The 24,166-nt window shown below is 43.0% G+C and overlaps 1 protein-coding gene across 2 annotated transcripts in view; it reads left to right on the top strand.

The window, feature by feature from the left end:
- Nucleotides 1-1,580: 1,580 nt before the first annotated feature.
- HOMER1 (homer scaffold protein 1) overlaps nucleotides 1,581-24,166 on the top strand; it is a 139,268-nt gene continuing 116,682 nt past the window's right edge. For both annotated transcript variants that reach the window (XM_027552948.1, XM_027552947.1), the window contains exon 1: nucleotides 1,581-2,376. In XM_027552948.1, the coding sequence (XP_027408749.1) occupies nucleotides 2,372-2,376 (5 nt within the window). In that variant the 5' untranslated portion in view covers nucleotides 1,581-2,371. The remainder of the gene's footprint in view (nucleotides 2,377-24,166) is intronic.

The following is a 24,166-nucleotide window of genomic DNA, read 5'->3' as shown; positions in this document are numbered from 1 at the left end:
AAACGTTTACATCATTTGATGCCCCCTACATTATTAGCTTTCTTATCATTATAATACTGTTCATGACATCGCTCTTTATTCTTTCGTGATTTGGGGTACCAAGAAAGAAAAAAGTCTTAAAGACTACTAAGTCCAGAATGGCATTTGATAACTCTTTTGAAAATTAAGGTTATTTTCCCCAAGTCTTGCTGGAAACACATCTACCACTGTGCTCAGTCTCTCCTCCCACATTTCCGCGCTGGTGGGGACTTGAGAAGCCCGGGAAGGCTGCTGCAACAGGGGTGGGAGTGGGAGATAGGATATCACCCGCTTGACACTTCGGCACTGTTGCTATGAATGATTCACTCGTGTTTGGCACATTTGTGGCAAGGAAATCTCCTCCTCCCGGCGCTCCTCTCGGCTATCTCCTGCGCTTTGGCCTTTAAGGAGAAGCGAGAGCAGGTGGGCACAGAAGAGCTCGCCGAGTCCTCCTCCCCCTGCTCCGTCCCTAATTTAGCAGTACTTCCGGCCGCGTGACATCATCCCCCGCACCCCGGTGACGTGAGCGGCGGGTGACGTGAGTGCGCAGAGGAGCGCGCTGACGTCGCTATTTAAAGGTCCTCCTGCGGGGAGGATGGAGACACAGCGCGAGCACCTGGCGTGGGGCGCGGAGGAAGCAGTGGAGGCCCGGAGCCGGGCCGGGAGCCAGCAGAGGAGCGAAGCGCCCGCCGCCGGCCCCTAGGGGAGGCGGGTGGAAAGAAGGGAAGGACGGACCGCCGGGCCTGTGGGCCGGCCTGGCTCCCCACGAGGGCCGGCTCGACCCCCGACGACCGGCGTCCCGGCGCCCTCGCGGCCGCCGCCTCCTCCTGCTCCCTGCAGGGCCCCACCGGCTCCTCGGGACCGGTCCGCGCCCCAGCTCCCGGCCGTTCCCCGCGGCGGCCCCCGCTTCCCGCCCCCTCCCGCGAGCAGGGGGAGGGGCCGCGCTGCTCCCCGTTCTCCCCGCCCCTCCCCGCCCCCCGCAGCCCGCTCCGCTGCCGCGCTCGCCTCTCGCGGGCGGCGCTGACCCGGGAAGCGGCGGCTGGAGGCGGAGGCGGCGGCGGGCTGCGGGCCGCCGGGCCAGCGCTGCTCCGCCGAGCGGGAGCTGGAGTCCGGCGGAGGCGGGTGGTGATGGGAGTGTGAGGAGGCAGCGGCGGGGCCCGGGCACTGTGAGGCGGCGTGTGGCAGCGGCGCGGAGCGGGAGCGGAGAGGAGCAGGGGTGGGGCGCTGGAGCCGCGGCTCTTTCGCGGCGTCGAGCCCCTGTCCCCAGACCCCGGCGCGGGACCAGCCTCCCGCCTCGGCTCGGGCGGGCGCCGGTCGACCCGTCAGCCCCGTGCTCCGCGGCTGCTCGGCCCGCCCGCGAGCTGGGGGAACAGCGTGCCGGGGGCAGCGTGGGGCTTGGCTTCTCTGATTCATTCATTCGCCGCCGCCGGAGCTCGGACCTGCAGCGCTCCGAGGAACGGAGGGACAAGGGACAGCCGCGAATGAAGGGCCGGGTGGGAGCCAGGCTCCATTGTGCTCGGCGGCGGGGGGCGGGCAGGGGCTGAGGGGGGTGGGATCGGGCCCCCTCCCGCTGCTCCCCGGGTGCGCTGCGCCCCCAGCCTGCTGCCAGCCTGGAAATGGCTCCGTGTGTTCTCCTCGGGAGAGTGAATCGATCCTGTCCAGCCTTTTCTTCCTTCTCCCCGCCTCCTCTCTGCTCCCAGTCTTAGGAAGGGGAAAAAAATTAAAGACAGATTCCAATGTGGAGTGCCGAGCGCGTCGCGAGCTGCCGGGTTTGCACGTCGAAGAGGTTTTTCTACATAGCTTTTTTCTAATGTCAGCGCAGGGAAGCAGTGGCATTGCTGCTTTTAGGATTATTTTCTCGTAGGGATCTCTCAAGTGCACGTCGCATTGGGTTGCACGCTCCACCCCCAGGAACCTGGTGTGGTGGAGAAATTTGAACCCGCAGCCTTAGTAGCACCGAAAAGGCCGAGTTACCTGGGCTCTCCCTGAGTGTGGAGGAGGACATGAGCGAAATGACCACCAAGCTCATGTTTTACAGGACTCCGTGAAGCTGGATTCTGCGTTTTCCGACACGTAGATTCGTTTTGTGGAATAAAGTTCACCGCTGTTTCCTCCGCGCAGCATTTTAACTCTAATAAGCAAATGCCACCTCTGTTCGAACGTTTTGGTATTTCCCAGAGAGAAATAATTTTACCTAAGGGAACTAACTGAATTTTCAGCTACATTGAAATACCTCCAGAAAAGGATCTCGGGGGTGGAAAAGCAACTGCGAAACAACAGACGGAGAAATTCATTTGGAAGTTATTCCGTAGCATAAGAGCAGGAACTTACAAGCAAGTTTTCATTGGGCAAAATGGGGTAAGGATTTTTGTGCTTAACCCCCTTGGAGTCTGTTTATGTTTGTGTGTTATTGAGCGGTGGTGGTGAATTGTCTTTGTTTTAGTTTTTCAAACATATTTGCCACCTTGCTAAGCTAGTTGTAGTTTAAAAATATAGGTGTGTTAGCCTTTTAAAAAGTTGTTTTTGTAGCGTGACACCAGAGGCCGTAATTAAGGAACATACGTCTATTACTGTAACCAGAATATAGTTTTATGACTGATATTTAAGAAGACCACACGTTCTGCGCTTTCCTGGTCGAAGTGCCGCAGCAGTTTGTAATACAAAGTCGTGTCGTCTTAGGTTTTGTTGCCGGTGTCTTTAAAGAGAAGCCCCGCATTCTCTCAGTACTTTGAGAATAATCAGGGGCACAAAGGACGATTATAAAGTAATGGGTAGGTTAGAGTCTAGTCCTTGAAAAGGATCCAGGGTAAATTGTTGTTCTCACTGTGCCCTCTGTTTTGCCCTTGAGTAGCCAAAGCAAAAATCTATAGAACTGATTTACTGGGGGCATTAAAATGAAAATCTGAGAGTCTTAGAAGGACTCCACAGTGCCCTGCACTTAGTTGGACGTCAGAGCCTGAATAGGAAACAGCTTTTTGTTGAAAGAACTTGTTCACTTTCTCTGTTTTTTGGCTTTTAGGATCAGCTGTTCAGTTTGTGTGAACAGTGTCAGGTCTGCACCTTCTTTCAGATCCAAAGTCAAACAAGAGTGCATTTTTTCAGCCTTTTATTAACTCTTTACGCAATAACTTGATAAAATGCTTGTGATATTCCCTAATTTAAGCCAGATATCTGTAATATATTAATGGAGTAATGATCTGGTTTGTTTCATTGATAGATTTTTTTTTTCCAATGCTTTTTGTCAAAGAGGAACTTCCAGGATTTTCTTTCTTTTTTTTAATGGTTGAATAAAGACGTCTGAAGTGTAGTTAAAGGACAGAGATTGAAAAGATAGACATGGAAATGCACTGAGAGTTTAGGGGTGTGCATATCTAAAGTTTCGTTCTTAAAATGTTCAGAGGAAAGTTTTTAATAGTACTGCCCTTTTTTTGGAGTTAAAACTTGAAGTTTATTAACTTGAATAAGTTTGAAAGTGTTAAGAATATGTGTGGTAGGAATCCTTCATCAGGAATTGATGAGAAAGAGCAATACTTGTTTGTAAAATTTCAATGACAAAGTGATGAGAATATATATAACTTGCATGATTTGGGATACGAAGAGCAATTAAAATACCTCATTCTATTTCTAGTGCTGCTATTAGTAGCTTGGTGATCTGAGGCAGATTGCTTGACCTTTGTGGACTCTTGTTTTTTTATCTGTAAAATGAAAGTCTTAGGTGAGTTTTACATTTTTTTTCCAGTCTGTAAAAATGAATTATTTCTTTCTCCTCTGTTTTTGTAATTGCTGGTTTGTTTCTTAAAGCAAATCTCTCAGATGGAGAGATTGCTTTCTCTAAGCAGTTGTTAAGCATGTAAGCTGGAAAATAATGACATTTGAAAAATGTTTTGGATGAATTGTACCAATTTTAATAAGAGAAAATACTGAAAAATACTACTGTTCAGAATCTTTGAAATATGGCTTCCCTTGAGAGTCTGCAGCCCTTCTGTTTAAAATGTGTCAGAGAAGAAAAATCAAGTGGCAGTTTTTCATGCTGAAGGCTGAGTTCTCTGTAGGCTGTGGAGTGGTAGCATCGTGAAAGAAAATCAGTTTTCCACAACCTTTAAGCTCCATGATTTTACTAAGTCCATGGTTTTACTAAGTGCATGGTTTTACTAAGGGAAGCTTGAGAGGAACTTAATACAAAGAACACTGGTCTTTAAAGCATGAAAATAAGTCCCACACACTTAACATACTAAAGTGTAATAAAATATATTTATAAACTAGCTTATTTGTCCTTAATAAATTCTTAAAAGTTGACTGGAGAGGCAAAAGAACAAATATTTATGGCATAATTTTTCTGCAAGTCTGTATCTGGGGCTATGGCTTTCTCATTAACAGTGACTTGTTTCATCTGAGTTGTCGAGAAAGGCATTTGTGGAAGTTTCCACACTTGGTCGGTGTTTGTACCTAGTAAGTATGGAATAAGCATAGCCTCCTGCACCTACTTAAACCAAAAGGAAACAGAGCTTTAAATGGCCTTTAAAGTTTTACCTAGGCAATCCTAAAGTACTTACTCTGGTATCTAAAACTTTAATACTGTGGATGAAGAGTTTCACATTTTATGAATATATTTATTGACTAATGTTAGGTCTAATAGAAGTTTACGTTTGCCTTAATTTTGGATATAATTGCGAGTCTAGGGGCAAAACTGAAACAAAAGGAACAATTTTTTAAAGAAAATGAGTGATTAGTTCAGGCAGAAAAACAAATTAAGGCTCTTGAAATAGGAGTTTATGAACTATGGTGGAAATGGAAAAGAACAGCTGAAACTGACAGTTGGCAGAATCTGTCAAAGTGTCTTGGATGCTGCCTGAACTGTTTTAATTACAGTTAAGACAGTTGAAGGATTGGTTTGTGAAACAGGTGTATCAGAACCCCCAAAAATGAAAGCGTGTATGTTAGGTAAAGTCTAGGTAAAGCTTCCAAGCCCCAGCGAGGAGTCCCTATTAGGTATGACCCCCAGTCCTCCATGTAGTATCTCCTAAATAGAGCAGTGAGTCAGGAGCTATTTTGGAATGATTAGAGTAGGCAACAGAGATCATACAATTTCGATGAGGTATTTCATGCTACCTTTTGTTTTGCGTAGCTCATATTGTCAGCTTATTGACCTCAACAAGGGAAAATCCCCTCCCCTGTCTTATTAAGAGTGAGTTATTTTTAAAATGTGACTTTTTTCCGTGCCAATAAGGTTGATAATACTGTTTCTGACTTAACTCATCTGTGGGTGGACGCCTGGAGAAACCCTCTGCTCTGCCTTCCCCAGATAACTTCCTGAAACATGGAAGTGGGTGCTGCCACATTGTAATCTGAACCTTCTTTACCGGGAGCGAAGCGGACATCTCTTTCTGTCTCAGGCTACTAGGTGCTGCTCTCCGGGAACTGTAGCTAAGATGCAGAAGTCTCGATCCAGCACTGCAATCTGAATGGGCATTGTTGCAAGGGCAACCACTCAGACATTTCTAACGTCAGAGAAGTTAGATGGAAGTCTTAATTATTTGTTCATTTTACCTGTTTTGAACCTCTATCATGTGCCATATGGAGCAGCTCAGTGCTGCTGATACATAGACTAGTAAAATGTGCCCCTTCCTTTCAGTTCAGTTCAGTTCAGTCGCTCAGTCGTGTCTGACTCTTTGCGACCCCATGAATCACCGCACGCCAGGCCTCCCTGTCCATCACTAACTCCCGGAGTTCACTCAAACTCACGTCCATCAAGTCGGTGATGCCATCCAGCCATCTCATCCTCTGTCGTCCCCTTCTCCTCCTGCCCCCAATCCCTCCCAGCATCAGTCTTTTCCAGTGAGTCAACTCTTCACATGAGGTGGCCAAAGTACCGGAATTTCAGCTTTAGCATCATTCCTTCCAAAGAACACCCAGGGCTGATCTCCTTTAGAATGGTTGGATCTCCTTGCAGTCCAAGGGACTCTCAAGAGTCTTCAACACCACAGTTCAAAAGCATCAATTCTTTGGCGCTCAGGTTTCTTCACAGTCCAACTCTCACATCCATACATGACCACTGGAAAAACCATAGCCTTGACTAGATGGATGGAGTTTATTGTTTAGAAGTTGGGTCAACGGTCAAGCCTAAAATTAATAAGTACAGTGGAATGTCTAGGGGACTGAATCATAGATATCATAGAGATACAAAGTAAGTGTGTGTGTGGCATTAACTGCTGAGGGAAGCATAAAAAAGCTTTTATAGAGGAGGTAATCCATATTAAATAATGAAAACTGGGTACAGGTGAGCCTTATAGACAAATAGCCTTCAAGGCAGAGGGAACCGTGTGGTTGACAGCATTAAGACAGTTCAGTTCAGTCACTCAGTCGTGTCCGACTCTTTGCAAGCCTGTGGACTGCAACGCCAGGCTTCCCTGTCCATCACCAACTTCCAGAGTTTGCTCAAACTCATGTCCATTGAGTCAGTGATGCCATCCAACCATCTCATCCTCTGTCGTCCCCTTCTCCTCCCTCCTTCAGTCTTTCCCAGCGTCAGAGTCTTTTCCAATGAGTCAGTTCTTCGCATCAGGTGGCCAAAGCATTGGAGTTTCAGCTTCAGCATTTGTTCTTCCAATTAATATTCAGGACTGATTTCCTTTAGGATGGACTGGTTGGATCTCCTCGCTGTCCAAGGGGCTCTCAAAAGTCTTCTCCAACACCACAGTTCAAAAGCATCAATTCTTCGGCGATCAGCTTTCTTTATAGTCCAACTCTCACATCCATATATGACTTTTGGAAAAACCATAGCTTTGACTAGACGGGCCTTTGTTGGCAACGTAATGTCTCTGCTTTTTAATATACTGTCTAGTTTAGTCATAGCTTTTCTTCCAAGAAGCAAGCGTCTTTTAATTTCATGGCTCAAATGGACTTTCAAGAGTCAAACAGACTCTTGCAGGTCACAAATAAAACCTTGTGCACACCAGGACCCAGGAGAAGGGAGCAGTGACCCCACAAGGGACTGACCCAGACTTGCCTCTGAGTGTCCAGGAATTAAGACAAGGAACTGCAAAATAATTTGACATGGTGAACTTGGCTTTATGGGGTACAGCAAGAGACAGGCCCAGAGTCTTACACAGGGCTCAGGTTAGGCCTTGTGGACCAAACAAAAGTTGGTCTGTTTCAAGCTCTTTTGAACAGTGACCCGTTATAGTAAGATATACATTTTCACCTTACAACCTAGTCCACACATATGTAAATGATAAAATATCATGAAAAAACACCCTTTGTGTGATGCACTCTGGTATTTTCTATTCTATTTCTAAGAAAGCGCAATGGTTGAAACGCAATAAATTGAGCCAACATCCCAGGACTAGCAATGGTATTTTGAAAAACACTGCTCTTAGCTCTGGGAACCACTGGAGTGTTTTAAGAAAAATAGTAATGTGAAGGGTCAGGGAAGTAGGTTGAGAAAACAGTTTTAAATATTTACATTTTGGCTTTGTACATTGCATCCTGTGAAAACACCAAACCTGGACAGTGAAGCATGACTTGGTAGGGGAAGTGGATAGCCAGCCAGGCCTGGAAAATTCCAGGGTGTTAGGAGAGGCGGGATGGTGTTGGGTGGTGTGTGGTTGTCTGAGTAGGACTATTTTTTTTAAGGAGCAGTGAATTTTATGTGCAGAGGTCAAAATGCAGGAAGCAGCACGGTATGTTCCTAGCAGAGCCACACACTCAGAAGGGCCACGGAATAGTGAATTTGGGAGTTTAAAAAGGGCTTTCTTGCTGGCATACAAATTGCATGGAGATAAAGAGAATGTTTTGGAATTCCCCAAGAAGTAAATTAAAGGGTACATGGAGTTGCTGGTAAGATTTGCCTTGTATGCTAAAAAGTTATTTGACTTGTGATTAAACAGAATTGTAATTTTATATGTATCGACCTACTGGGAGGTTATCCACTATAAGAGTAGAAGAGTTTGCATGTTTTGAGAATGGGTTCCCCCCCCAGTTTTATTGCAGTATAATTGACAACATTGTATTATCGTAAGATGTACAGCATAACCATGAGCATGTGGGAGCCTGTGTCTGTGAAATGACCACAGATCCAGCTAACATCCATCCCGTCATATTGTTAAAGCCTGTTTTTCTTGTAATGAGAACTTCCATGAGAATAGGTTTATCTTATTAATGGAGTAATGGAGCCCTCACTCTTGATTGAAATTTGAAAGAACTCCTTTTCTGTTTTCGGGGTTTTTCCAGGTAGCGTGTTATGCATGAACGAGACCACTCTTGCTGTTTCTTTTACCCTAATCTCTAACCTCCTGTTCTACATAGTGAGGACTTTTAACCGGCTCCTTTTTGTTCCTACTTCCTTTTATTCTTGTGGCTCCATCCCCTTTTCCCTTGGCCTAATGATGCAGGCACAGATAACAGCCGTGGACCCTCAGGGCTTTCCTCCAGGGCCCACCGACATTTACTCACTTCCAGGCAGTGGAAAAAATGTCAGTCTGTTCCACCTCCAATCCTACCATCTCCTTAACTTTGCTTCTGCAGTTTGCTCCCTGCTTCCCAGCTTCTCTTTCTTTCAGAATTGGGGTTGATGATGCTTATCTGAGCACCGCCCTCCCCCACCCCACTTTGCCCCACCCCAAGATTTGAAGGAGGAAGAGAAATTTTATTTTCTAGGTTTGTGGTGATGGGCTGGTTAGCACATCCACTCTCAGCTGACAGGTAACATGATCTCTGTATGGCATAGCAAATTGTGTTATCATTCCAAAATGTAGGACATTATTACTTATAAATAAGATATATAATGTCTTGTCAAAAACTAGATCCTAGAGTTTTAAAATGAAAGCAAAAACTTTCTCAATAGTTACATTTTCAGCAGAGTACAAAGCTGAGGGTAGGAGTATCAAGATGATGGTACTTGAGCACTTGCACGAAGCTGTAGGTGAGAGGGTATCAGCAAGCCAAGCTTGGTTACTTTACATATTTGTGGAAATTGACTTTTGAGGGGAGCAAATGTTAGAGCTGGGATCATTTGGGAGACAGAATGAAAGTGGAAGATGATGTATTTGGTGTTTTCTTTTTTGAGGAATTTCCTGGTGGCTCAGATGGTAAAGAGTCTGCCTGCAATGCGGGAGAGCCTAGAGAGGAAAATGGCAACCCACTCGAATATTCTTGTCTGGAGAATCCCATGGACAGAGGAGCCTGGCAGGTTACAGTCCATGGAGTCACAAAGAGTCAGACACTAGTGAGAGACTATTGATTGGGTGGCATGTTAGGATGTGGTTATGTAATTAATAAACAACAGGGACCCTGCCTTCCCTCCTCAAGCCCGTTGAATGGAAAGTCTTCCTTTGACTCTCTTGGTCTTTACCCTTTGCACGCTTACGGCCACGTGTCTTGGTAGCACATCCCTCCGCTGGGGTTTGTCTTGATGTTTTGCTGTACACATGAAACTAACACAACGCTGGAAATCAACTGTGCTTCAGTTAAAAAACAAGGGATCACAAACATCACCCCCCCAAAAAACGCCCAACAAGGTGTCTCATTTTTGATTAATTACATTATATAGCCATTAATCCTTTTAAAAAAATATCCTTATTGATCCTCTTTTATGTCTTTCACTTGTAATTTTCTTTTTTTTCCTTGACTCTAGAATAGAATTACTAAACTTTCACAACCAACTTGCAAACCTATCATGGACAAATAAGTGTATACACTAAAAAAATCCCTTTCAAAATGTAAATGTATAAAGAGTGTGTTTAGGGGAATCTCTTCATTTTGATTCAGTACAATAGTGTATTTAATAATTTTGAAGTGAAGACACTCTATAAATCTGACTAGTGTGACTTCTTTTTAGGGTTTTGGAGAATCGTGAAAGCGCATTCAGGATAATTACCTGGAGCGTTGTTCATGGCAGTTAAGGGATGGACAAAAGTGGCTTGGTACATAGTTGTACACCGAGTTTAGTTTTAAGTGATTAAATGTTTCAGATGAAAAGGTGGTTGAGTCTCAAAAGGTCCAGCATTGCTATTGCCGTGGGTTTGATTTTCCAAACCTATGATGTTTAGTTGAAATAATTATTTGTAGTTAATCCATGGTGTTTTGTCATTTTTGATTAATCAGACGCACTGGATGGAAGAGTAGGGAAAGTGAGTTCCAAATATTTAAGTGTTTCTTGATGTAATTTTTAAACGACTGAATATAAGACATTTTCGATAGCTTTATTTCTCGGGCTCTGTTTAGTTGAGTGAACTGTGCAGTTCCTGGCTGTGCTGCACATTTGTAATGACCCGTGGCTCACACAGGAAAGCGGCCCTGTAGTACACAAGATTCATTGTGTTTGTGGAATGATTGAGATTTCCCTGGAAATCCAAAGTGCTTCTCTGTTGAGGTTCGAAAAGTTGAGTACTTTTTAAGATGGTGTAAGGTTTCATGCTCATTAAGTACCTTCATTTCAAAAAAATCCATGTGGCAAGGCAGTATTTATATTCATTTTAGCCCATCTATGAGAATTGAGATGAAGTTTCTGAACCTTACTTAATGGGCATTTCAAGTACAGCACACGGGTGGCGCTTTTAATAGTCGGGAGCCTCCCAGGTCCAGACTCTAAGGAAGGGACCAGCAGGGCCCCCAGGCCAAGCGGACCCCAGCCCTCGGCCACCCTGAGGTGCTGCCACCTCAGGCCTGCGACCGGGTGCTTCTCAAAAAGAAACAGCGTCTGTCTCCTCCCGCGGCTGCAAAGGGCAAACACCGGCCCTGAAGGCACCCCCCACCCCGACTCTGCCCGAGACTGGGAGCACACGGGTGGCGCTATTAACGTTTTAAAGGCTAATCATTCGGTGGTCTTTAACATATAAATACAATCATATAAGACTGAGTCTTTGAGGTTAAAATGTTAATTTTTACAACATCTGTCTCTATACTATAAAATTAGGACATCCATTATCACTGTTAAAAGAGACATTTATCAGTGAACTTGTGTTCTTAATTGCAGTTGATTTTCCTTTCTTCATTGTAAGTCTAACACTATTGGTCATTTCTGTGCTCCCTAATAAAATGTCTGATAAAAAAGATGAAATTGATGAGAATTGGTGCTGCTTGTTTTAAGCAGTATTTTCTAGGGAAGAGATTGAAATTAATCACGTGTATGTGTTATATTTTATTGTGTGATTTGTCATTACCCTTCACTTGTATTTTTTATTGATTTCTTTTTTTTTTTTCTTTTTAAAGGTTTTTAAAAATCTCATTTCCCTGGTAGGTATAATTTAGAATTAATTTTACAGGGACAAGTATAATTAATAATTACTTTTACAGGCACAAAACTGAATTGCTTTTTCATGACCTTGCAAAGAGAAAAAAAACAAAGTATTCTTTCTTGTGAGGTTTCTTCTCCCCAGTGACTAATTGTGAGCCCAATATGTCTTTGGTGTAGCTAAAAAAATTTCAAATATGTAAAATAAACGTTTGACTTGGGATCTGGATTTCATTTACACATAACTATCTTTTCTCTTTAACGGTAAGCTACTGGCAGATGGCAAAAAGTCAGTTTTCTGTTTTGTATCAGAAGATAAAATTCTAAAATCCGAAAAATTAGCAGTCTACTCAATGCTTTCTCTTCATAGTACAGTTTACTTTTGCACTTTCTCTCACTTTTGAAAAATCGCTTTAATCCTTTAACACCTAATATTAGCTTTAAAAAAATCGCTTTGCTTTTTGGACATTTTCTTTTAATGTGCTTTCATAAAACATGAAGCTTTTGCATGTTACCTTTGAAAAGAGTTGGCACCAGTTCCTCAAGGCAGAGCAGTTTTAAGAACCGAGGACTTTTTTAAAAATTACTGAACAAGAGTTAGACAGAAATTAAACAGCTATCAAAGCAGCTTTTGCTCCTTTGTGAGGTTAAGTCGTGTTTGTTATGTCACGTCTAATGCACGTCCAGATGCACGTGGTCACGTGCCGCAGGGTCCAGAGGGCTGAGGACAGGATGCTCTGACTGCCATCCCATCTGCAGGACTTGCTCCTCATTTGTCCCTGTCTTTAGTAGGAGGGCGGTGATAGCCGTAGCCCAAGTTCATGTCTCTCTGGATACTGTGCATTGCATTTCCTAACCACCTGCTGCTGCTGCTAAGTCGCTTCACTCGTGTCCGACTCTGTGCAACCCCGTAGACGGCAGCCCACCAGGCTCCCCTGTCCCTGGGATTTTCCAGGCAAGAACACTGGAGTGGGTTGCCATTTCCTTCTTGAATGCATGAAAGTGAAATGTGAAAGTGAAGTCGCTCAGTCATGTCCGACTCTTAGCGACCCCATGGACTGCAACCTACCAGGGTCTTCCATCCATGGGATTTTCCAGGCGAGAGTACTGGAGTGGGGTGCCATTGCCTTCTCCGTCCTAACCACCTAGATCATAGCAAAGCACACATGTACAGTGTAAGTCGAGAGGTTCTGGGGAATCAGACCCCACTTTTAGTGTACAGAAAATCCTGATTCCTAGCAGGTGGGGATAAGTTGGATGTACCAGTTATTTTTTAATAAATTTCCATGGTAAATTGTTGGACCCTTTCATCTTTAGTTCTAAGCATGCCTCAGTCTTAAGTTGTGTTTCCTTCTTTCTGTTTCATTTAAGAGATCTAGAACTGTTATTCTGAATAAGGCTTTTTTGTGAGTTGGAATTCTCTGCCCTAGTTGCTTTCAGCTTCCCTCATTAGGCTCTTAATAAAGGTCTCTGGGAAGTTATCTTAAGTGGATTTGACTATCAAAGAGCTTAAAGTACTCACATTAGAAAATTTCTGTCTGTGTTCCTTCGTGGAAGGTAAATCTATACATGACTAAGCTTAGGACTATTAATTTGAACCAACTGTATAATAATATTCAAGTGAGCCTAGCCTATCCCTTTGCGTTTCCCTGGTGGCTCAGTAAAGAATCTGCCGGCAAAGCAGGATACCCAAGTTTGATCCCTGGGTTGGGAAGATCCCTTAGAGTGGGACATGGCAACCCACTCCAGTATTCTTGCCTGGAGAATTCCATGGACAGAGGAGCCCCTCGGGCTACAGTGCATGGGGTCATAAATTGTTGGACACGACTGAGCAACTAACACTTAGCCTATCCCTTTACCTTTCTGTGCTTCCCTTTTGCTTATCTTTTAAAACTGCCATTTTCTGTCTTACTCTGTAGGTATGAATCTCTGTCGCATGGGTTTTAACATTAAAATTCATGTGTTTTGCTTTGCTTAATCACCCTGCCAGCTCCTTTGATGTTTACAGAATGAGAATTCCATTCCGCCTACTTTTGTTTACTAAGTATTGCCAGGGGTCTGTATACATTCAGCTGAATGGGAAGACTCCCAAATCAGCCTTTTATCTTTCTTGAGGTTCTGTTGATTGAAAAAAAATGGTTCTAGATTTTTGTGGGCTGTCTTTTTCCTTACTCAACTGATAACATATGGGATTTTAGTTGTCTATTTTCATTGTTGCTTTCATTTAGTATTTTATTAATGCTGAATTGATATTTATTGCTATGCCTGTGTTAATGTGAGGGAAGTAAGACATTATGGTAATATTGCTACTTAGTTTTACTTGGTGGCATATTAGTATATTGGGGGTATTTAGTATATGATCTGTGGGTAAACTATAGGCTATTCATGTGGTAGGAAGCTAGCCTGAAAAGTGTTTTCAAAGATGGTGCAGTGGTTACTTACCATTGAGGATAAGTGGATTCTTTACCACTTAGCCACCAGGAAAGCCCAAGACTCATTTAGAGTGGGGTTTCTAACCCCTCAGTTTTTTTAAAAAAGGAAGAGAGTCTAATGTAGGCTTAGTATCTTAGTTGACTATGAGTTTTAATTAAACACATCTTGTTTTCCTTTTAGATGGTACTGAAAGAAACTATTCTGATTTTAGTGTACTCAAATCTCAGCTCAATGCCTTTTGTTTTGAATACACTGACGTCTTTCTCATGAATGAACTGAAGTGTTATTACGTGTGTTTTGTATAATTTCCAAAGTTGATTCTAAAGTGTAAATTCCATCAGTCAGAGCCCTGTTAACTGCCTTTATAGTTGTTGAACGAATGAGCCTCAAGACCACGTAAGTTGGCAGGGTCTACTTCTCTGAGAAGCTCAGTCTGGAATAAGAGCACTTGGGATGTTATCTTAAAGCATGTTTCCTAGAACGTAATGTTGGACCATGAGACCTGCAAGTGCAAGGGTCACTTACAGGCTGCAGTACGATTTCTGAGTCATGAGACAGCTGTAAGTTGTTTAACTCCCTAGAATTCATAAAAGTCCATTGGGCCATATCATACCCAGTTTTAAAATGGTTATTCTTTCTGAATTTTTCCCCCCGAGGTCCCAAACTCTGATGTTATCATTGGCTGAGCAGAAAATGTAGAAGTCAGTAAGGACTGGTTGAGACCGTGGCAAAGTGAAGAGAGCATGTCCTGCCTGAAGGCATTCATATCCAGAGTTCTCAAAACCCTGTGCTGAAAACTCTTGACTCAAGAAGGAAGACCAGAGAGCATGGCAGGGCATTGGCAGAAATGAACACTAGATTCAGTCGTGTCCGACTCTTCGGGACCCCATGAATCACAGCACACCAGGCCTCCCTGTCCACCAACTCCCGGAGTTCACTCAGACTCATGTCCATCGAGTCAGTGATGCCATCCAGCCATCTGTCGTTCCCTTCTCCTCCTGCCCCCAATCCCTCCCAGCATCAGAGTCTTTTCCAATGAGTCAACTCTTCGCATGAGGTGGCCAAAGTACTGGAGTTTCAGCTTTAGCATCATTCCTTCCAAAGAACACCCAGGACTGATCTCCTTTAGAATGGACTGGTTGGATCTCCTTGCAGTCCAAGAGACTCTGAAGAGTCTTCTCCAACACTAGATTAGTGGTTCTCAATTTGAACTTGCATTCGAATCACCTAGAGGGCTTGTTAAAGACAGACTGCTAGACTTCAGCCTGAGTTTTTGATTCAGTAGGTCTGTAAGTGGGGCCCATGAATTTGCTGCTCTATTAAATTCTTAGGTGATGCTGATATTGCTGGTCCAAGGACCTTACGTAGTGTCATTTGAAAAATGAAGCATATACATGAAAAACTTTTGTCCATTCAAAAGCTTCAGTGATTCTTGAAACCTTTTTGTTCTTTGCTTGCAAGCTGTAAGAAATTGTAATTTTGAACTAAAGGGAGAAACTCTGGTTGAACCTTTTAATCTCTCTCTTTTTTTTTACAAGCTAAAAGATCCACTTGAAACTAATCTCTGTGTCTTTAAACCTGATTACCTCTGGCAATGCTTACCAGTTAGCCCTGTGCAGAGTGAGTTCTGCTTTCTGGCATTTCTGAATGTATTATTTTTGAAACTACCTGGCAGGGCTTTGACTCCTGAACTTTTTATGCTTTTGGAGGAAGTGTAATTTCTGTCTGTTTATCCTGCTTCGATACCCTTAAGTTTGTCCACATGCTATGGTATTAGTTTTCTATTGCTGTGTGACAATTACCACAATTTTGGTGGCTGTAAAACAACACCGATTTACCTTAGCTTTTGTGACTCAGGAGTCCAGGGACCTTCACGGGATCTTCTGCTCAGGGTCTCACGAGGCAGCAGTCAAGGTGGCAGCTGGGGCAAGAGTCTTATCTGTGGACCAGTATCTCCCTGAATGCTCACATGGTTGTTGGCTGATTTCATTTCCTTGCAGCTAAGGAGCATGGTGGGCTACACTACATGGGGTCCGAGAGAGTTGGACACAACTTAGCGATTAAACAGCAACAGCAACAAGTAGAACTCACAGCGGCATTGTCTTCAAGGCCAGCAGGAGGAGCCCCTCTCGGTGCTTTATCATCTTCTAAAGGACTCACCTAAATAAGTTAGGACCACTCAGGGTAACCTTCCTTTTGATTAGTTGAAAGTCAACTGATTAGTGACCTAATTACCTAAGTGACATCCCATCCTATTCAACTCTTCGCACACTGAAGGTGGGGAGTTTTATGCAGAGAATGTCCACCAGGAGGCAGTAGATTTTTTTGAGATTCTTTTGTTTTCTATTCCCTAAGTTTTCTTTGGGGTTCCTTTTTTGTTTGCTTGGTTTCTTCTTTCATGATCCTAAACTTGCCTAGAGTATCTGGTGATCCCCATCTGTGTGATTAAGAGTAAGATGCTAGAAAGCCCGTTAGAAGCTGTCAGTGACCCAGTGAGTCCTGTCACCAGTGGGCTTCATGTTAGGCATTTAGGTGGTGAACAGGCCAGCTTCTTGGGTGGTTTCCAGGTGTCAGTAAGTAGAAATCTAGTCTCTGAGGCTGTAGGTCTTTTCTTGAAGACCGTTCAGTTTCTCTAAAAGACGGTCTTCCAATATATATACCTTTTGGCATTCTGAGAGCGAAGTGTACACCATTATATATCTAGGAGGCATATGCTGCTGCTGCTGCTGCTAAGTCGCTTCAGTCGTGTCTGACTCTGTGCGACCCCATAGACGGCAGCCCAAAGGCTCCCCCGTCCCTGGGATTCTCCAGGCAAGAACATTGGAGTGGGTTGCCATTTCCTTCTCCAATGCAGGAAAGTGAAAAGTAAAAGTGAAGTCTCTCAGTCGTGTCTGACTCTTTGCGACCCCATGGACTGTAGCCTACCAGGCTCCTCCATCCATGGGATCCTCCAGGCAAGGGTACTGAAGTGGGTTGCCATTGCCTTCTCTGAGGAGGCATATACCCACTGTAAACTGAAAACCATGAAGGGAGGGTTTGCAGCATTTTTCTTAATGCTCCACCCTTGTTTTCTGCTACTGGGGAAAGTAATTTTCTCTGGTGGTGGGAAGGGGGAAGGAAACTCTCATTGCTCTGTTACTTAAACTTTTCAATCAGTTCCCTAATTTCAGATCCATACTTCACACTCTCTCCTGCAGCTCCTTTGTCTCTAAATTCTGGCCAGCAAGTTGTTCACTCAGTAGTTTCCTTGGCTTTGCCACGTCACGTACTATTCCTTCTTCCAAATTACTTCTTTGAAAATTGTATTAAAATTACTTATCCGCTGGTGTCACTTCTATTCTTTGTGGTTATGGGTTTATCCCCTTCCCTTTCATTTTAGTGTAGTTTCAGAAAAGGAAGATAAATATGTGCAATTAATTTGCCGTGTTTGACCAGAATCACTGAGCCTTAGCTTTTGAATTTATATAAGGCATTTTTCAGAATGTGTTGACACTGTTGACAATTGATTAGAATTTGGTGGTTGATGAAGTGTTGGCTTTCTAAAAATCTCTCCCTGTTACCAACACCAGAAAACTCAGTGCTTAATGTAAGTAAGCACATCTTAAAATTTAACAGTTAAAGTTTATCTTGAGCCTAAATAAACCTCAGCAAAGAGGAGCACTTAACTCTTTCAACTGTGTCAGGTAGCGAAGGTGTTGCCACAGTTTATCCCCTATCACAGTGCCTCTTGAGCACTTGTAACAAATATTAAATAATTTCATTTGTTTCATGAGTCACACTAGGCACTGGCAATACAAAGATAGGTAGACAGCCACATAAAAAACAAGTTCCATTACTGTGACTTAAGTGCTGTGATAGAGACGTATGCTGTGTTTATGAGCACAGAGAAGGGAGTGCCACACTTGAATGTTGACTTTCAAACCAGCTTCATTGTCCTCGTTCACCTTCATCAAGAGGCCCTTTAGTTCCTCTTCACTTTCTGCCATTAGAGTATTATCATCTGCATATCTGAGGTGGTTGATATTTCTCCCGGCAGTCTTGATTCCAGTTTGTGATTCATCCAGCCTAGCATTTGGCATGATGTACTCTATATATAAATTAAGCAGGGTGACAGTATACAGCCTTGATGCTCTCCTTTCCCAATTTGGAACCAGTCAGTTGTTCCATGTCTTCCAGTTCTAACTGTTGCTTTTTGACTCACATACAGGTTTCTTGGAAGACAGATTAAGCAGTCTGGTATTCCTATCTCTAAGAATTTTCCACAGTTTGTTGTGATCCACATGGTCAAAGGCTTTAGTGTAGTCCATGAAGCAGAAGTAGATGTTTTTCTGGAACCCACATAGACATATAAAACAAAAACAGAAATGAAAGAGGAGCAAATAATATATTCCTGTTGCCCCCGCCCCTCCTTAGAAGTCACTGCTTTACACGATGGTTAGCAAAGGAACAACGTTAAGTTTGTAGAGTTAATACCAACTTGTGTTTTAGATGAACTAATCAGGTCACAGTATGGAGGAAGTTTTAGACTTGGGGAGATATGCGTGAGAGAGAAATGAATGGAGGTCTTGGAGATCCTCAAATTTGTGTAATAAGTTAACTGCAGCAGCTTAGTCAGGAATAATGGCTTGAATTAAGGTAGAGAAGGACATGGGCACGATTTAAAAGAGATTTAAGTAGTGCTGTCTGTAGGAGTTGACAGTGAACTCTGTCAATACAGAGGGGCAGGAAGATTGGCTTGGTCGGCCGTTAGCTGAGGTAGGGAACCAAGAGAAAAGCAAGTTTGCAGCGAGGTGAGATGATGAATTGCATAAAAACTGTTGTATTTATTGCCATCTGCGTAGGAATGTTTTGTAGTCAAATATCCAGGTCTGGTATTCAGGAAAAGAGATCTAGGCTTTTGGGAATCTTTAGGATATATAAGCATTGGTTGAAACTTTGAATGTGGATGAGGTCATTCAGGGTATTTATAGAAAAGAGCAGATTAGGCCTCTCTGGGGGAATAGTCATTTAAGGGGCAGCAAAGAAGCTGAGAGAGCAATCAAGCTAAAACCGTGAGAGAACAGTCTCAAAAACAAGAAAGGGAGTTTCCAGAAATGAGTAGCCAGGATCAAGTGTGGCGGAAACGGAAACTTCAAATGAGGCAAACAGTATCTATCAGATTGGCTAAGTAGTGGTCCTTTAAAAAGGACCTTACCTTGAGAAGTTTGAGCAGCCTGGGATGGATGCCAGATTGCCAGGGGTTGGTGATGCTAATGAAGGGTAAGGAAGCAGAGGCTAGGAGGGTAGGCTTCTCCTTTAAGACTAAGCGTCTCTGAAATAGGGTAGAGCTTCAGCAAGCTGTAGCATTCAGGAAATTGTTGTGGTTTTGTTTTCAAAATGGGACTAAGCATTCTTTTTAGACCCTGAGAAAGGAGTCCATAGCTAAGGGTATTTGAAAATAAAGGTACGGAGGGATAATGACTGAGGAGAGTCATGGCAGAAAATGCCATGTGAAGCACAGGAGGAAGAAGTGAAGTGAAAAGTGAAGTCGCTCAGTCGTGTCCGATTCTTTGCGACCCCGTGGACTGTAGCCCACCAGGCCTCTCTGTCCATGGGATTCTCCAGGCAAGAATACAGGAGTGGGTTGCCATTACCTTAAATAGGAGGCATGCCTTCCTCGTAGACTGGAGGGACAGATATGTGGAAGGTTATGATTGGGTTAAGTTTGTAGGTTAAAGGGCAGGACACTGGAAGGGAGCTCCTTAGCTGGGGGACTCCATCTCATCAATTCATTCCCTGATTCACGAATTAACACACACTTATTCTAAGTAGCTTCTGTGAGTCAGGCACAGTGGTAAATGTAAGAGATACATCTGTGAACAAGGAGCCTGCCTTTATGGGCGTGCATTCTAGAAAATGACGACAGGCCATCTGTAGAGGATGAAGGTTGCTCGGAGCCTTGGGAAGAGAAGTGAGCAATGGGAGAGACGACCGACCCTGAACAGTGAGGAGTTGGGAGGGCCCGTATCGGGGGTATAGCCACAGGTTTCGGTGTTCCTGTTAAAACAGTCTAAATCCAGGCTGCTGCTGTACCTGGGGAGCAGAGAACTGTGTGTTAGAAGGGCTTTCCTGGCCTCCATTCTGTTAAAACGGAAGCACAAAAGAGGTGTGTCCAGTTTTGGTGGTGTTCTGTTCAGAGGTATTTTCGTATGCCGCCTTTCCCCATCCTAAATGGCCCTTTTCCTTCTGTAGAGAACATTCTTATCTTAGGAAACCAACCTAGTAAGTATTAAGTTGCCAGAATGCCACCAGTTTGTTAACATTTGAAGTCTTTCCTCTGGGAAGCATCCTAGTCCTGTGAAAAGTCCTGGAGCGCTCCTGAGTTCTGGGACTCCATTTAATATTTATCTTCACAGCCCAATGCCTTCATGGTGAACTAGAGTGTAGAAGGGTCCTTTAGTGAATTTTTTCTTCTGTCATATCAGGAAGGTCACAGAGGTTAATTCGTTGTCGTGACCACTTGAAGGTTACTCTGATTCCTATTGAGAACTCAGTCTATAATATTACCATTTCAGAAGCAGTTTTGCAACTCCCAACTTATTTTTCTGACTCTTGATAAATGTAAATATTCCTTTAGTCCTTTTGGACAGGTGGGCTTTGGTTTCTTTCTAGTCACTCAAAGTACCTGCACTCCTTGACTAGTTCTGATTTTACTATCATCACAACTTGGGTAGCATTTCATTTTTTATGGGAACTTTCCTGCTGGAGGAATATGTCTCCAGAAGCAGACAATTGAGCATCAAATTTAAGTAGCAAATTGAACAGCATTTTTCTTTTCTTGTAGTAGTAAGAATCAGTTAAGAAACAGAGACTTTGAAATGAAATTTTACTTCATCTTTTGTTCTATAAAGTGTAATTTCATCATCAAGCTCTAAATTGATGAGACTTACATCATTTTTCAAAGTTTTTTTTTTTTTTTTGACCTTGAGAGATGGATTTAGGCTGCAGAAGCTCGAGCTATGATACAGAGTGGCATGGCACAATCCAGGCGGAGCAGTTTAGAAATCAAGCAAGGTCTCTTCAGCCAGCCAGTGGCTGCATTTAAATTATTGATCCTCTTAGCTCTGTGATCTTCGGCAAGTTGCTTAAGTTTCTCAGTTTCCTCATCTGTAACATAGGGATGAAAGTGTGGATGTTAAAGGATCAAATACAAGCAAGTTGCTAACACATTCAGGCACATAGGAACTACTTAAATCACAGCTTATTATTACTGTAGTTTTATACAGTTTAACTTTCTGGTAGTAAACTCAATTTCGGGATTTTTTTTTGGCTTACAAATAAAGAGCATGAGAAAAATTTTTAACCTTTGGTACTACCGAAAGGCTTCCCTGGTGGCTCAGCCAGTAAAGAATCTGCCTGCAATGCAGGAGACCTGGATTCAAGCCCTGGGTCAGGAAGGTCCCCTGGAGAAGGAAATGGACAACCCACTTCAGTATTCTTGCCTGGGAAATCCCACAGACAAATGAGCCTTGCAGTCTACAGCCCAAGGGGTCAAAAGAGCCGGACATGACTTAGCAACCGCCACCACAAGCCACCGCCGCCACTACTGAAGGTCAAAGATAAGTTTGTGTACTTTATTCTGTCCTAGTAAAGTATCCATTGAATCCCTCTTCCTCTTGTATTTTATATCCAAAGAACTTAATTTGCTTAATGTTCTGATTTCATTGACTATCTTGAAATATCTTGATTTGAGGAGCCCTTGATGGAACCATGAAGATACTAATTCTCAGTAAGGAAGCTGATGTTTAAATATTATATATGACAGGAATAATCACCTATTCTACTATAATTAACTCTAAAAGATATACATAAATAAAACTTTTAATGAAAATTCTGTATAGTTAAGCCATCTTATTGGTCATCTTTATTAGGTCTACAGAAGAATATTTAAATATCTGATTGGGTCTTTTTTATTAGATATGCTCACGAATTACAAGAAGCTTTAAAGCCAAATATTACTAAATAACTTTTGGAAAAGTTAAGTACCAAAAAAAACACACAAAAAGTGCTCATTACCTAAAAATATGTTTCTAAATTCTTACAATAGCATTGGTTTAGACCATAAGTGTCAGGAAGGCAGGGGCTGCCTTGTCTGTTAATTCATCTAAGCAATGTTTCTTGAGCATCTACCATGTGCCAGCATTCTTCCAAGTGCTGGCAATATTGCAGTGAACATAATAGACAAAAATTCCAGTCCTCATGAGATTATTTTAATGTAAACTGTGTTCAAGAAGTTTCCGCTACACCCTTTAGCTGTCCCAGAGACTCAGTATAAAGGTGCAAATAGTCCCCTTCCCTCGCCAGTTACTGTTAGGGGCTACGAGTCAAGTTATGCTAAGGAGCTTCATATGTCCCCTCCATGGATGTGGCTGTAGAGATTATGGGTCCCTGAAGGATTTTAGGCAGTAGAGTGAAATTTCAGTTCACAAGTGTCACATTTATGCACTAGAAATACTTGTTTGACACCAGAGGGCCCATTTTTCCTCTTTTAGTAACTTAGAATGTTGGATTTAACTTGAATGTAAGTTAAAGTATTATATTAAACTCTTTCAAGTAGAGTTCTCATGTACATAGAGGAAAGAGCCTTAGAATTTTTTTGCCTTTTTTTTTTAAATTAATGTTTTGTTTCCCTTTGTTTTCAGATGCAGAAGTAACCTTGTCAGTCAGTCCCTGTGTTATTTTTAAGTGAAGCAGCTGAGGCATGCTGGGTGGTGGTAAAGCTAGCCTTCTATTGCTTGGCTTGTGTTCTTTTCTCTAGAAAGACATATAAACCACCCAGTACACCATCCCGTAGTATAAGCCAACCTAAAACTTGTTTGTTTAGCAAGTTCCTATACATGTGTCATATTTTGAAAACTCTTTTCTGAATCCTCTTAGCACTTTTTATTACCTGTCCGATGGCATTTGTCACTTTCCACTCTTACATAATTGTCTTCTGTTAGAAACAAAAATTTTTTTCTAGTTGAAACCTCTCTGAGAATAGGATGTATATGTAGTTCCTCTTTGTAAATTCCCCATAGCTCTTAGCAGAATGCCTGGCGTTCACTCGGTACTCGAACTATTAAATATGCACTCAGTTCATTCCGTTGTTCATTTGTGTCCAACTTCTTGCAGCCCCATGGACTGCAGCACACCAGGCTTCCCTGTCCATCACCAACTCCGGGATGCCATCCAACCATCTTACCCTTTGTTATCCCCTTCTCCTCCTGTCGTTAATCTTTCCCAGCATCAGGGTCTTTTCCAGTGAGTCAGTTCTTCGCATCAGGTGGCCAAAGTATTAGAACTTCAGCTTCAGCATCAGTCTTTCCAATGAATATTCAGGACTGATTTCCTTTAGGAGTGACTGGTTGGATCTCCTTGCAGTGCAAGAGACTCTCAAGAGTCTTCTCCAACACCACAGTTCAAAAGCATCAATTCTTCGGCACTCAGCCTTCTTCACAGTCCAACTCTCACATCCATACGTGACCACAGGAAAAACCATAGCCTTGACTAGACGGACCTTTGTTGGCAAAGTAATATCTCTGCTTTTTAATATGCTATCTAGGTGGGTCATAGCTTTTCTTCCAAGGAGCAAGTTTTAATTTCATGGCTGCAGTCACCATCTGCAGTGATTTTGGAGCCCCCCAAAATAAAGTCTGTCACTGTTTCCATTGTTTTCCCATCTATTTGGCATGAAGTGATGGGACCGGATGCCATGATCTTAGTTTTCTGAATGTTGAGTTTTAAGCCAACTTTTTCACTCTCGTCAAGAGGCTCTTTAGTTCTTTTTTGCTTTCTACCATAAAGGTGGTGTCATCTGCGTATCTGAGGTTATTGATATTTCTCCCAGCAATCTTGATTCCAGCTTGTGCTTCATCCAGCCCAGCATTTCACATGATGTACTCTGCATAGAAGTTAAATCAGCAGGGTGACAATATACAGCCTTGAGGTACTCCTTTCCCAATTTGGAACCAGTCTGTTGTTCCATGTCCAGTTCTAACTGTTGCTTCTTGACCTGCATACAGATTTCTCAGAAGGCAGGTCAGGTGGTCTGGTATTCCCATCTCTTTCAGAATTTTCCACAGTTTGTTGTGATCCACACAGTCAAAGACTTTGGCATAGTCAATAAAGCAGAAGTAGATGTTTTTCTGGAACTCTTGCTTTTTCGATGAGCCAGCGGATGTTGGCAATTTGATCTCTGGTTCCTCTGCCTTTTCTAAAACCAGCTTGAACATCTGGAAGTTCATGGTTCACATACTGTTGAAGCCTCACTTGGAGAATTTTGAGCATTACTTTACTAGTGTGTGAGATGAGTGCAATTGTGCGGTAGTTTGAGCATTCTTTGGCATTACCTTTCTTTGGGATTGGAATAAAAACTGACCTTTTCCAGTCCTGTGGCCACTGCTGAGTTTTCCAAATTTGCTGGCATGTTGAGTGCAGCACTTTCACAGCATCATCTTTCAGAAT

This window comes from Bos indicus x Bos taurus, chromosome 10 (assembly GCF_003369695.1).
Source record: "Bos indicus x Bos taurus breed Angus x Brahman F1 hybrid chromosome 10, Bos_hybrid_MaternalHap_v2.0, whole genome shotgun sequence".
NCBI lineage: Eukaryota > Metazoa > Chordata > Mammalia > Artiodactyla > Bovidae > Bos > Bos indicus x Bos taurus.
The sequence above is the reverse complement of the archived record's forward strand: the minus strand, read 5'-3'. Positions and strand labels throughout refer to the sequence as shown.